The sequence below is a fragment of the Spodoptera frugiperda genome, chromosome 19, assembly GCF_023101765.2.
Source record: "Spodoptera frugiperda isolate SF20-4 chromosome 19, AGI-APGP_CSIRO_Sfru_2.0, whole genome shotgun sequence".
NCBI classification, from domain to species: domain Eukaryota; kingdom Metazoa; phylum Arthropoda; class Insecta; order Lepidoptera; family Noctuidae; genus Spodoptera; species Spodoptera frugiperda.
Window position 1 is genome coordinate 4,740,666 of NC_064230.1, and position 14,931 is coordinate 4,755,596.

At 34.1% G+C, this 14,931-nt stretch overlaps 1 protein-coding gene across 1 annotated transcript in view; it reads right to left on the bottom strand.

The window, feature by feature from the left end:
* The window catches only part of LOC126911890 (uncharacterized), a 122,078-nt gene extending 107,855 nt beyond the window's left edge, over nt 1–14,223 (bottom strand). The window contains exon 1 of the mRNA XM_050701042.1: nt 10,576–14,223. Coding sequence (XP_050556999.1) covers nt 12,360–14,195 — 1,836 coding nt within the window. The 5' untranslated portion in view covers nt 14,196–14,223 and the 3' untranslated portion in view covers nt 10,576–12,359. The remainder of the gene's footprint in view (nt 1–10,575) is intronic.
* Between the last annotated feature and the right edge of the window lie 708 nt (nt 14,224–14,931).

Consider the following 14,931-nt stretch of genomic DNA (forward strand, 5'->3'; position numbering starts at 1 on the left):
CACATCGTCTCTTACTAGTTTTGTCCTTCAAACAATCTTTTACAATATATTAACATTTGTGTTGGAAATATGCAAGTACTCGTACCAACATGTAGCTGTCAGCTACTTGGAAACACACACACACGCGTGTGTTTACCTTTCTGACATAAAAGTTGATTTGGACAATGATAGACATAATCAACCATACATTGTTCAAGAGTTAGGGAAAGGAAGAACATACTTTATGAGTTTCTATTATTTATATAAAGACAATATAATTCACGCGACAAACATCGACGCACACAACTAGAACAAACTAGTCTGTCGCTACACTACTCAACGTTTCTTACTGGTTGTCTTCGCTACAACTTTAATAAATACAATAATATTTATGTCGCACGTAATTACGACAAAGACAAAACGGAGAATGTTTCGTAACTATACTCCTGTTTGGATTAATGTTGCTGCACGTATATAATGGCAATACAAAACGTTTCTTGACGGTTGTCTTTGACAGAGACCTTTTTCATATTACACACATGAAATATTGAGAGTTGGAACATAGATATTTTGTGTATAACGACCACATTAGTATCGTTCTAAGTGGGGAAATTGTCGTTGTACCTATATCGCATCAAAACGTTCCTAGAAATGATGACCGATATATCTCGTATGTCAAACGTTTTATCAGGACGGGCTTTGGAACCCAAGATATGAATATGGAAGAAAAAATACAGACAATATAATTCATACGACATATATCGACGCACACACAAGTCCGTATATAGTGAACATTTGCCACAGTAGCAGTCAGTAATATTGTCTCTGAGACATGGAACAATGCACAGGTTCTAATGGAACGCAGTTATTTTGTAATCCATTTTGTACATTTCAAAGATTATATTAAGTTGTTCTTTGGATGATCACATGAAATACTGCTAAGGATATCTTGTGTAACAGTAACGAGTCTCTAGTACTCACAGTAGAAGGTTCACTATAATTAATTTAGTGAAACGTAAAGCCTGCATTAAATGTAAAAAATAAATATATATAACAATATTATTCAATGAGTTTCTTGACGGTAGCTTTTTTATACTACATTAAGTATTGAAAAGGACATCTTGTGTATAACGACCGTAGAGCAGCATCCTCCTCCTCAGTCGTACATTCTTGACAGAATGCTCGTGGTTGACAATGATGCATTTCCCTGGATATTGTAGCTCTCGCGATGTGCCTCCACTTGTTGTGGTCTTCACCCGTAACCCTGGGCACGGGTTCCGCGTTATACCCCGCAGGACTGGGTCCCTGCTGAACTTCGCCATCTACACACTCCGGCCTACTGAAGTGTAAGATGCCCACCCCCGCGACATGGACGCGCCAGACAGGAATTGCCCAAGTGAAGAGTAGAGAAGGTGACTCTACTCCCCCCAGGGCCGAGTTAATGGGCGTGTATGATCCCACACCCAAAGGCTTAACACTACCACTACTACAAATATAAATAACACAACATTCAGTTGTTGTATCTTGTAAATACTAATTCTAGAATACATTTATGTACTCGCCATTACAGGGAATTTTGTCGGTATGGAATATATTTTATTTAAAAGATACATCAACATTACACAGTTCTCTCCTCACTCGGACATATTTTACATAGTACAAAGTAAGTTTGTCTTAAAACTACGAGAGTACATTAGTACTTTACATATTGCAATGATTTACATAACAATACAATGAAGTTTCTTGACAGTTGTCTTCGATGCAACTCTTTTAGGGAAAATACAAGTAACCCTACAATGTAGATTATTTAAAGAGTTTCTTAATGGTTGTCTTCGACACAATTCTTATGTTTTAAACATAAGTGGGAAATATTAAAGAGTAGTTGTTTGTGAGACTACAAACTACTTTGAAATACTGAGTTATATAATATGGAATACTTCAATATTGTGCGACTAATTACAGTCACCTGAACAAATAATTGACTCTTGTTCTAGAACAACGAGTTTCTTGACGGTTGTCTTTGATGTAACTCTTACAAGAGTGTCGGAACTACAATGTTCCATTTTATTTGTGAACATACATTATAGCTTACTTCGTTCGTTATTGAATTAAAATATTTCGAGAGACATTTCACAATTGTCGAAATATTGTTACAGCATTAAGTATTGGTATATCGTCATACACCACATGACTCGGTTGCACTCGAGTGCATCATTAACAAGGAATTAACTAAACCGAACGACCACTGCAGTCCTCAGTGGAGTAATTGTGTCCTCCTAAGTCGCAGTCTGGTACACTATAGTCTGCTTGGAAATACACACCCACAAGAAGAATCACAGAGAACTTTGTATTTTATATTTTATATAGACATTCAATGACTTTCTTGACAGTTGTCCGACACGAAAAAACGAGGATACGTAACCCTACAAAGTAGATTATTTAAAGAGTTTCTTAATGGTTGTCTTCGACACAATTCTTATGTCATTACGAATGAATTCACAGTTTCTTGACGGTTGTCTTCGATACAACTTTAACAAACATTTTCGTACAATGCAAATTACTAGACAATACATTTATTAATATTGAGAATTGAGAACCACTTTAGTGACGTCATAAGTGGGGAAACAGTTATGTTAGCTCCTGTATGGAGGAGTGTTTGTAAAACATTAATGTTGGAATCCAAACATTTAAATTCATTATAATTGGATATTTTAGTAAGATAAGGTATTTCCCCCTCCAAATGTAGAACTATGTGTTGAAAGAAGGATATGTAGGAATATTTCTATTAATTGTTCAACAACAATTTGATTTGATTTATTTCGATTTAAAGTTTCTTGACGGTTGTCTTCGACACAAGCTAACATGCAACACTCATAGAACATTAGATATAGTTGCAGTCAGTAATATTGTTGTACCAAATATCGACGCGCACAGCGTCACATCGAGTGCCTGAATGTAGTGCCGCCTTCTGAGACATGAAACATTGTTTAATTTTAGAAAATTCTTATTAAATATTTAAATCACTCAAAGATATGGAAGGTGTAGTAACGTTAACATTATACACTACTTTCTATGTTTCTTAACGGTTGTCTTCGATACAACGCTTTTACAATATCATTATATCAAACATGAAAGAGGTAGAAAATATTAGTAAGTGGCAGTAAATTATGTAATTGTTATAGATTTCATTTATATGTGTAGAAATAGTAGTAAATTCATTTTATATCATTTATTCTTAACTAACACCTCTGGTGCCTGAATGTAGTGCTTCCTTCTAAGACATGAAACATTTAATTTTAGAAAATTCTTTGTTTTTGCAGTTAATACTGCAATCATTATATTCACATTCACCTGAATATTTTTCGGGATTAATCCCGATTAAAGTCAAATATATTGCTTTACTAATGAAGACGTAAACTTGTCTGCTAGCTTCACGAACAAATGAGTTTCTTGACGGTTGTCTTCGATACAATGTTGATCGAACATAATTATTTGATCGTCTCCCTATATCTTCCAAACGTGTTAAATTTACGTCTAGATACGAGTTTCTTACCTTCTTTTGAAGGAATTTCATTAAAAATGATTTACATTACAACATTATATAGGAAACATTTTATAAGTAGCCATTTATCAGATTACAAGCTACTTGAAAAAACTCATTCTGCAAAACCGGAGAGGGGCAAACCCTTAAGACATGACATAGCCACACGACAAATATCGACAATAAGTTTCAGTTTTTTTTTTTTAATATTGACTAAGGTTGTCTCCTCGGTCATCTAATAACAAGGAATCATTATGGAAGCTTACATTATCACTGTAAGGAGGAATAACGAAATCATTCCATTCCAAGACAAGTTAGTTTCTTGACGGTTGTCCTTCGATACAACACTTACAATATTACAATCTTGTAAGAAGTAGAAAGTATGAGTAAGTAGCAGTCTATGAGGTGACAAACTACATACTTGGAAATACTGATTGAGTCAACCTCATCGGGCACCATATGTGATATGGGCCTCGTTGAACAAATTCATTGGAGTTCCAACGTTTGGGGAAATAGTTGATTGTTCACAATATATTAATATTGACATTTATTCATCGAATATGAATATCAATGTGACGAACTGGATAAAATACTTAAAAGATGGATAAGTACATAGATAAGACAATATAATTCACGCGACAAACATCGACGCACACAACTAGAACAAACTAGTCTGTAGCTACACTACTCAACGTTTCTTACTGGTTGTCTTCGCTCCAATTTAATAAATACAATAATATTTATGTCGCACGTAATTACGACAAAGACAAAACGGAGAATGCTTCGTAACTATACTCCTGTTTGGATTAATGTTGCTGCACGTATATAATGGCAATACAAAACGTTTCTTGACGGTTGTCTTTGACAGAGACCTTTTTCATATTACACACATGAAATATTGAGAGTTGGAACATAGATATTCTGTGTATAACGACCACTTTAGTATCGTTCTAAATTGTCGTTGTATCTATATCGCATCAAGACGTTCCTAGAAATGATGACCGATGTATCTCGTATGTCAAACGTTTTATCAGGACGTGCTTTGGAAGTTCCATGTTGTCACATTTACCGACGCACACACAAGACCGTATATAGTAAACATTTGCCATTGTAGCAGTCAGTAATATTGTCTCTGAGACATGGAACAATGCACAGGTTCTGATGGAAATTCGGAGACGGACAATTTGAGAAATTAGAATCTTTAAAATAATATATTCTTTCGATTATTCCATAGGAACCAAAGGAATACAGCTTCAAATTTAAGTTTATACATAATTATGTTTTAAACATAAGTAGAGTAGTTGTTTGTGAGACTACAATTATCATCAGCATTAAGTATTGGTACCTATATCAATTGGTTTCTTGCCGGTTGTCCTCGATACAAGTATGACAAATGTTTCATACAATAGAACTAATATGTTCACAGGAAACATTTAGTACAATTTAATATATATTTCAATGGAATATTTGTCGGGATTAATCCCGATTAAAGTCAAGTATATTGCTTTACTAATGAAGAAGTAAACTTGTCTGCTAGCTTCACCAACTAATGAGTTTCTTGACTTGACTTGTCTTCGATACAACGCGTTTACAATATTTCAATCATGAATTAAGTAGAAACATATTTAGTAGTTGCAGTGAGGTTACAAACAACACACTTGGAAATACTGATGGCGTACACCTCATCCATCTTTTAGTAAATTCATTGACAACATTCAATACTTTGATAATAGATAATAGTAAACTAAAGCTGTACAGATTTTATCCGCACGAAACATTGAAAAAGACATGATAATTCATACGACATATATCGACGCACACAATAAGAACAAACACAACTGTCACTAGCACATTGCTTGGCGGTTGTCTTCGATACAACTTTGGAAGTATTCGTCCTGCGCAAATATGAAGAAATCATTACATCACATCTAGCGACTGGAAGTGGAGGCATTATAATAATATATAATGGCAATACAAAACGTTTCTTGACGGTTGTCTTTGACAGAGACCTTTTTCATATTACACACATGAAATATTGAGAGTTGGAACATATATATTCTGTGTATAACGACCACTGTAGCTGCACGGTTGGTACAATAATTAGAAATGACACAGAGAGTTTCTTAATGGTTGTCTTCGATACAACGCTTGTATAATATATTAATATTGCCATAAATTTATTGGATGGAGGATGATTGTGATTTGATTTGATGATGATGATTTGACGGAAGAAACAATACAGACAATATAATATATCGTCTGTATTGTACGACATATATCGACACACACACAAGTCCGTATATAGTGAACATTTGCCATAGTAGCAGTCAGTAAAATTGTCTTTGAGACATGGAACAATGCACAGGTTATCTATATATATAAAAATCAATTGCTGTTCATTAGTCTCGTTAAAACTCGAGAACGGCTAAACCGATTTGGCTAATTTTGGTCTTGAATTATTTGTGGAAGTCCAGGGAAGGTTTAAAAGGCGAGAAAAAAATGTTATAGGCAGTACGAAGTTTGCCGGGGCAACTAGTTAATTAATATATTCATTGCATTAATCACATTCAGTATCGAAACTTGGACTATCCACGTACACCGACATCTTTATAACCATCGCATTAAGGCGTCCATAGAAACGACGACCGATGTATCTCGTATATGGAGAGTAACATCTGGACGGGCTTTGGAACAGAAACTACAGACGATATAATTCATACGACAAACATCGACGGACATAAAACTCCAATATATAAATATTGGATACAGTAGCAGTCAATTATATTGTATACTTCAAGTTTCTTGACGGTTGTCTTCGATACAACGTTGACATAACATATAGTATACCTAGCCGTGTATGTGGCTACACACCACTGTGGAAAACTGACTGGGTAAGTCTCATTGCGTATGCCGCTTAGTACAAAACGAAATTATCAAATTCAATTAGAAAATATCAATCGACGCACACAATTAGAACATTGGCGGTTATTCATTTTTAGTGATAAATGTACAAAATATAGTGTTACGAAAGTATTATAGAATAATGTTGACATTTCAAAAGCAACTAATTAAAGATTAGCTGCTGAATATTAAACTACAAACGAGTCAGTAATTACAACCATAATAAATAGACAAGTATAGTTGAGGCTGATTCAATCTACTAACGCGACTATTGGGACAGTATTTAGGTACTCCAGTTGACGAGAACTAGTTTCTTGACGGTTGTCTTCGATACATCGCTTGTTTAATATACCAATTACGAACAAGGGGAGAATATTACTTGAAAATACTGATTGAGTCAACCTCATCGGGCACCATATGTGATATGGGCCTCGTTGAACAAATTCATTGGAGTTCCAACGTTTGGGGAAACAGTTGATAGTTCACAATAAACTCATATTGGCATTTATTAATTGAATATAAATATTAATTAGATGAGCTAGATTCAATGTTAAAATTAATTTTCTAATTCACGCGACAAACATCGACACACACAACTAGAACAAACTAGTCTGTCGCTACACTACTCAACGTTTCTTACTGGTTGTCTTCGCTACAACTTTAATAAATACAATATATTTATGTCGCACGTAATAACGACAAAGACAAAGCGAGAAATGCTTCATAACTATAATCCTATTTGGAATAATATTGCTGTACGTATATAATGGCAATACAAAACGTTTCTTGACAATTGTCTTTGACAGAGACCTTTTTCATATTACACACATGAAATATTGAGAGTTGGAACATATATATTCTGTGTATAACGACCACTTATTATATTATTAATAGTTAAATAATAGAGGACAAGGGAGTTTCTTAACGGTTAACCTCATCAGACACATTGTGAGACATGGAACATTTAGTAAATTCAATATTAATACATGTTTCTGTATTGATGCAAATATTATGTTACATTGTCACATGGACTATCCGCGCTGGATGACCGCTGTAATGACTGACACTATGAATTATAGTGATTATAATATCGTAACCAGACATGGATATGTCGCAGTAAGATACATGAAACCCTGGCTTCGTCTATAAGACGCATATAAAATTCCAGATTTTAAACTTTATATTTCACAAACTATGCATTTAGTTTATTGACGATTGTCTTCGATACAATCCTTACATTTCGTTCCAATACTAGTAAGTAGCTATTTATAAGACTACATACTACTCGGTAGTTCTGAGTAAGTATTCAACATCACTTTGTGAAAGTGACACAATATTATTCATAAACCTATACACTTCATTGTAACATGGATACTCCACGTAGAACGACCACTATAATGACGTCATAAGTGGGGAAACAGTTATTTTATAAACTGTGTAGGAGCAATATCTCATTTTTGACAATTGTAGCTGAATGAGCTTTGTAACACACGGCATGAACATTGAAATGACGTAGATGTAGTCAGTATCAGTATAGTGCATGCGTCAACGTATAGACAAAGAACACGAAAAAATTAAAATTTAGGTACTCCAGTTGACGAGAACTAGTTTCTTGACGGTTGTCTTCGATACAAGGTTGATCGAACATAATGGTACTAAGAGAAGACAGGTATTTCAAATTATTATAATCTCAATATTTTAGAAATTGTAAAAGTATGATCATTGGAACATCAGACCATGACAATACACAAGAAATACATATTCCTGTTGGGATTTCATTCTGAAAAATCCGTATCATTGAATTGTTGAGTCAAATACCAATGCGTATAAAACGGTAGACTTAATTTTACTTCATATTTGATATTTAATGATTTTTTTGACGGTTGTTCTTCGATGTAACATATATTTTATCTTAATACATATTTCATATCACATGAAATACTGAAAAGGATATCTTGTGTAGAACGACCGTAGAGCAGCATACTCCTCCTCAGTCGTACATTCTTGACAGAATGCTCGTGGTTGACAATGATGCATTTTCCCTGGATATCGTAGCTCTCGCGATGTGCCTCCACTTGTTGCGGTCTTCACCCGTAACCCTGGGCACGGGTTCCGCGTTATACCCCGCAGGACTGGGTCCCTGCTGAACTTCGCCATCTACACACTCCGGCCTACTGAAGTGTAAGATGCCCACCCCCGCGACATGGACGCGCCAGACAGGAATTGCCCTAGTGAAGAGTAGAGAAGGTGACTCTACTCCCCCAGGGCCGAGTTAATGGGCGTGTATGATCCCACACCCAAAGGCTTAACACTACCACTACTACAAATATAAATAAAACAACATTCAGTTGTTGTATCTTGTAAATACTAATTCTAGAATATATTTATGTACTCGCCATTACATTTACATTTTGTCGGTATGGAATATATTTTCTTTAAAAGATACATCAACATTACACAGTTCTCTCCTCACTCGGACATATTTTCCATAGTACAAAGTAAGTTTTTCTTAAAACTACTAGAGTACATTAGTACTTTACATTTTGCGAAAAAGATCGACACAAAAACTTTATTAAAAAATCATGACAAATATTTTTACAAAGAAAACTTACTTTCCCATACATTTTGACGCATGTCACACAGAGACAAGACTAATTTCCATTATGTACAATTAACAAAAAACAAATGACATGTCAGTGATGTCATGCACAAAATGACAAGGACAGAAACATCGTATTCTCTTTCTAAATCCATTTCTTCATTCTAATACAAATAAAAAACAATTGACATGTCAATGACATCAGACCCGAAATGACAAAGACAGACGCATTAATTTTATTCTTGTCTCTTTTTAATTATGATTTACATAACAATACAATAGAGTTTCTTGATGGTTGTATTCGATACAACTCTTTTACAATATTTCAATCATGAAATGAGGGAAAATACAAGTAACCCTACAATGTAGATTATTTAAAGAGTTTCTTAATAGTTGTCATTAACACAATTCTTAAGTTTTAAACATAAGTGGGAAATATTAAAAAGTAGTTGTTTGTGAGACTACTAGACAGCACACCACTATCTTTAATCATTTAACTTCATAGACTATTCAATAAGTTTCTTGACGGTTGTCTTTGATACAGTTTTGTAATACTTTTCGTACTACGTAAACACTAATTAAGTATTGGTACCTATATCAATTGGTTTCTTGCCGGTTGTCCTCGATACAAGTATGACAAATGTTTCATACAATAGAACTAATATGTTCACAGGAAACATTCAGCACAATTTAAAAAATATTTCAATGGAATATTTGTTGGGATTAATCCCGATTAAAGTCAAATATATTGCTTTACTAATGAAGAAGTAAACTTGTCTGCTAGCTTCACGAACTAATGAGTTTCTTGACGGTTGTCTTCGATACAAGGTTGATCGAACATAATTATTTGATCGTCTCCCTATATCTTCCAAACGTATTAAATTTACGTCTAGATACGAGTTTCTTACCTTCGTTTGAAGGAATTCTTATAAAAATGTTATTGTGTAGGAAACATTTTATAAGTAGCCATATATCAGATTACAAGCTACTTGGAAATACTCATTCTGCAAAACAGGAGAGGGGCAAACCCTTAAGACATGGTGTGACTGGAATAATCAATAAGAGACATAGATTATGAAATAAAACGAGATCATTCCATTCCAAGACAAGTTAGTTTCTTGATGTTTGTTCTTCGATAGAACTCTTATACAATACTTTAACGTATAATAAATTACGTTTTACGTATTATACAATACTTTAATCATAGAATACATTACGTGAGATACATCAGTCAGTAGCTGCACAATGTACATACATACGTAGGAAAATATTTACATATTCCACGTAGAAACACCACTTCGTGGAAAGTAGACGAACATGTTGACCGACTCGAACGACTTTAGTTACCAAAGGATTAAATAAACTATCTAATGAGTTTCTTGACGGTTGTCCTTCGACAGAACTATACAATACTGTTCCTTGGATTTGTAGAAACAGTACAGAAATATGTATATTTTCTTGACAATTTTATTGTCTTTGACAATACTTGGACAAATATATCGTATCTACAAGCTACATAGTCACAAACACTGATTGATTAAACCTCATCGCACACCTTACGTGACGTAATGGAAACAATCTATGCAATGTTCAATATTTAATACGTATTGATATATCACATTGAGTATTTAACAAACGTGAGGCCTTTGGACACAAGCCCTTATAGTAAAAACATCATCATCATCATTATCATTAGATTTAAGACAATATAATTCACGCGACAAATATCGACGCACACATTAGAACAAGCGCGGTTGTCACTAGCACATTGCTTGACTGTCTTCGACACAACTTTGTATATGTTGTCTTCGATACAACTCTCTTACAATATTTCAAATGAGAGGAAAATATTTGTAAGTAGTAGTCTACAAGGTGACAGACTACACACTTGGAAGTAGGTACTGATTGAGTACCTTATCGGGAAAATTCATTGAATTTCCAAAATTTACTGTCCACTTACAACACAGACAAAGGCAAAGCGAGGATTGCTTTATAACTGTATAAAGGAATATATTAAACATATTGTTGCTCCACGTATATAATGGCGATACAAAACGTTTCTTGACGGTTGTCCTTCGATAGAACTTTATACAATACTGTTCCTTGGATTTGTAGAAACAGTACAGAAATATTTGTAACTATGTAGATGTACATGAAGCTACAGCTACAAGACGCGCAGTCATACTGTACATGGAGCTACAAGCTACTTGGAAATACTGAATGAGTAAATAGCATCAGGAGGTGCTTGACTCCCTCGAATATCTTGACTAGGTTTTACCTTTGGTAGAAGTACGATGAAGTTTCTTGACGGTTGTCTTCGATGCTATCCTCACGCTATAATTATACGTAGGAAGTATCGGTAACTATATACACTACAAACTGTATACTTGGACATACATAGGTACCACCGTGTGGCTGACGATGTACTATAGCCATACATTTCAATATTAAAACATTTTCAATAACATCACATTGCCTGAACATTGACAATGGAATATAGAATTAGCTCGCAGAACTAGAAATAGTTCTGAGCGAGGAAAATAGAGGGAGACAGCAATATCGACGGTCCCTACGTAAATAAAGACATGTCGAAAACCGAGGTTTTCAGGAGAGCGTAATCTATCTTCAAATCGCTCTACAAATAATTCCATTTATAATTATGAAAAAACAAATTATGTTATGTTTTATTAGCTTTAGGAACTTTATTATGGTATATATAAATATTTTCTTCTTTTATATTTTCTTAGAAAAACTGATAGATGACCGTTACTACGCTGATATTAGAATAAAAGTATGTCAGACATGTCTAAGATACCTTTTTATACGCAGGAAAGAAAAAAATAGTGTGTAAAATTAAATTTAAATAAAAATATTTCTGAAAACGTAGAATTATGTTATTAAATTGTAACGGATTTGTTAAACATGCTAAATTCGCCACCCTTGAACAAAAAAAGTACATAACTGAAGACATATCGCTTTATACGCGGTTTTATTTATTCAGGGTAAGATTATACTTCTTGTAATGTAAACAAAGTCATGTCCTTATATAAAATTACCAGGATTGTGTTTTAATAATTAAACAAACATTATAATCGAAAATTATTTATTGTTAAGTAACAACCTTCTAAGGATCTAAACAATAGGTACTTGTAGTCTCATTAAAGTAGGAACTAAACATCAAAAATCACAGTTGTCTAAGATTGATAATTAACCCTCTCTCTAAAATCACAGCTTTATTCAGACTGATTCATCGTTTTACTATACCTAATAATTATTATAAACGTTCTCTGACTTAAATTATAAAAATAACATTATTATAGAAAAAATATTAATCATTAATCAGTCTTCTTCGTCATTACCCTGTTCATCCTTACTATGCTTAATCTTTTCATAGAAGTCATGATATTTTTTTGGGATAATCATTGTATCGCATAAACTAATCAAGTCTTTGTATTTTAATTCAGGAATAGGTATAGGATTATTGTAAACTTTCTCTAGTATTACTTCCTGCTCCTTCTTTTTCCTCCCTCTAGTCAATTTCAAATTATTACTACAGTTCAGTTTTCTATAATTATCTTCAAAAAAATCATACTTAAATTCTATAATGTCTGGATTATCCCCTAAGACTTTTACTTCTCTTATCTTATTCCAAGAAATTTTCTCTGTATTTGTATCTTTTATCCAGTTTTTAGTATGTAGCCATGCTTTGAAATCCAAAACTAAGTCTTGATTCACTTCCACGACTGTATAAGATGGACTATTCTGTTTCGCCCAGCGAACCAGTGTGTACCATTCATCTGGTATGTAAATAAGTTTATTTTTTGATGTTCGTTCAATTAATGCGTGAACGCTGTCGGCCTCATTTTGAGTATGGCCCTTTTCCAAGAATCGATGGCACACATCTACCTTAAATTTATTGCTTACATACAAGTACATAAAAAAAACAATGCGATTGCGATTCTGACCAGCACAGTTGTCTGACCAGAATCTAAAATCTTTGACACCAGCATTAACCTTGTTGTTAATGAAAGAAAATAAACAGCTAGCCACTTCATTGGCGCCACGTTTCGCAACAGTTTCATCCCACATATAACACGTGGCTTCCTTTAACCCAGCATCAAAAACTGTAAAATTATATACTGATAATTTTCTTTTATAATACAGCACACTGATTTCGCCATGTGGAGTATTATTAATTTTTTGAAAGTCAAACATCGCTGTGCAAATATCAGAAGTATTCGATTGAGCTTCAATTTTATCAATGTTTTTCAGTTCCCTGGCAAGTTTTTTGTTATCCAAGTGTGACTTATGCTTCAGTTTGTCATCATTGGTAGGTGAGGTGCTGTTTTTCATTGCATGACACAGATCACACTGGTCTTTTTTAGGAACGTGGAATGCTATATTTAGTTCTTTATTTATTATATCTTTGTATTGTCTTACAGAAGAAGCTATATTTTCAGTTATATTCTGCTCTTTACACCATTCAGTATACAACTTGTACATTTTTTTAAAAGTCAATTCACTATCTAAATACTGTTTATTTGAGTCTTTGCGCGTGTAATGACTTTCTATAGGAGCAAAACTTTGAACATGTTTAATTACATTTTCTTTCATTGCAGTATTTAAAATAATTGGATGATTTGAATGAAAGCCTCTCATGTCTTTGGTACAAATACCCGTATTTTTATCATGTTTGTCGATGGCAGATTGTATAAAAGTGTTACTTATAGAAAACGTATTTTTAAACATGGTTTTGCATACCATAATCTTCTGTTTGTGGCCAACATCAGAAGAAAGCGGCAAAAAAAGCTTATAAACATTTAACCTCTTGGAATCCTGTGTCCATTGTTTTTTTCGTATTTCTTTCACATGTGACGCAATAAAAGACCACTGCTGAGAATGGTCACCTAGATTCCAAAAGGTTTTGAAAATATTTTGGCGAGCTACCATATCAAACTTTTCAAAACATTTTAATCGACAGTAAGCTGGACCCTTTATTTGTTTAGCCATTTGATGTTTCCCGGATCGAGATGTATGAGCTTTGCCTGAATTGACAAGAACCTTCCTTTTTTCATCTAGCCAGTTCAATTTGTTAGTAATTCTGTTCTTTGTTATAGCTTTTTTCACAAACTGACGCTTTTTCTTTCGTTGATGCGGGGTTGATGAACCAGACATTTCGCTTGACCCTAACGGACTTGATCTTAAGGTTGCATCAGAGAGGATAACATTACTTTCTATTAAATTGTTACATTCATTTATAGTGTCCCCAAAGGTTATGTTGCATGGACTTGGTATTGGAGTTGAAACCAAAAATTCTTCATTAATATTATTTTCAGTCAAAGTCAAAGTCAAAGTCAAAGTCAAAATTATTTATTTCAATTAGACCAGGAAGGCACTTTTGAACGTCAAAGCAAATATAATAATATTAATAACGTCAGTCTGTCGGTCAGTCCTCTAGTGAAGCTATTTGCTCGTTCCAAAGTGTAGATTCCTATGGAGAAGAACGAGCAAGAAACTCCATAGGTTACTCTTTTCCAATCAGATTCACAATACAATTCATGGTTACATTGTTTCGATTGCTTCAACTATGTGAGAACAATGTAAAACTAATATTTAGTCAAAGTAATAGAAAAAGAAAATAACCCTGAGGACAACAATCTTAATGCAGTCTGGAGCTGACCAGTCCCAGTTGACAGCGCCCGTTCACGAACATGACACGTACACCAGCACCGCCCAACTCAACCATGTTGCAGGGAATCGAGCGATCCAATGCCCGTGCCACCGCCAATGAGACCTTTGAGTGAGCATGACAACTCCAAGCTGACACAAGTGCATTCTACTAGTCTAATACAGTTTTAGCTAATTACAGGGCTCTCACATTTACAATGATTGTATCTAATTTAACAGAACA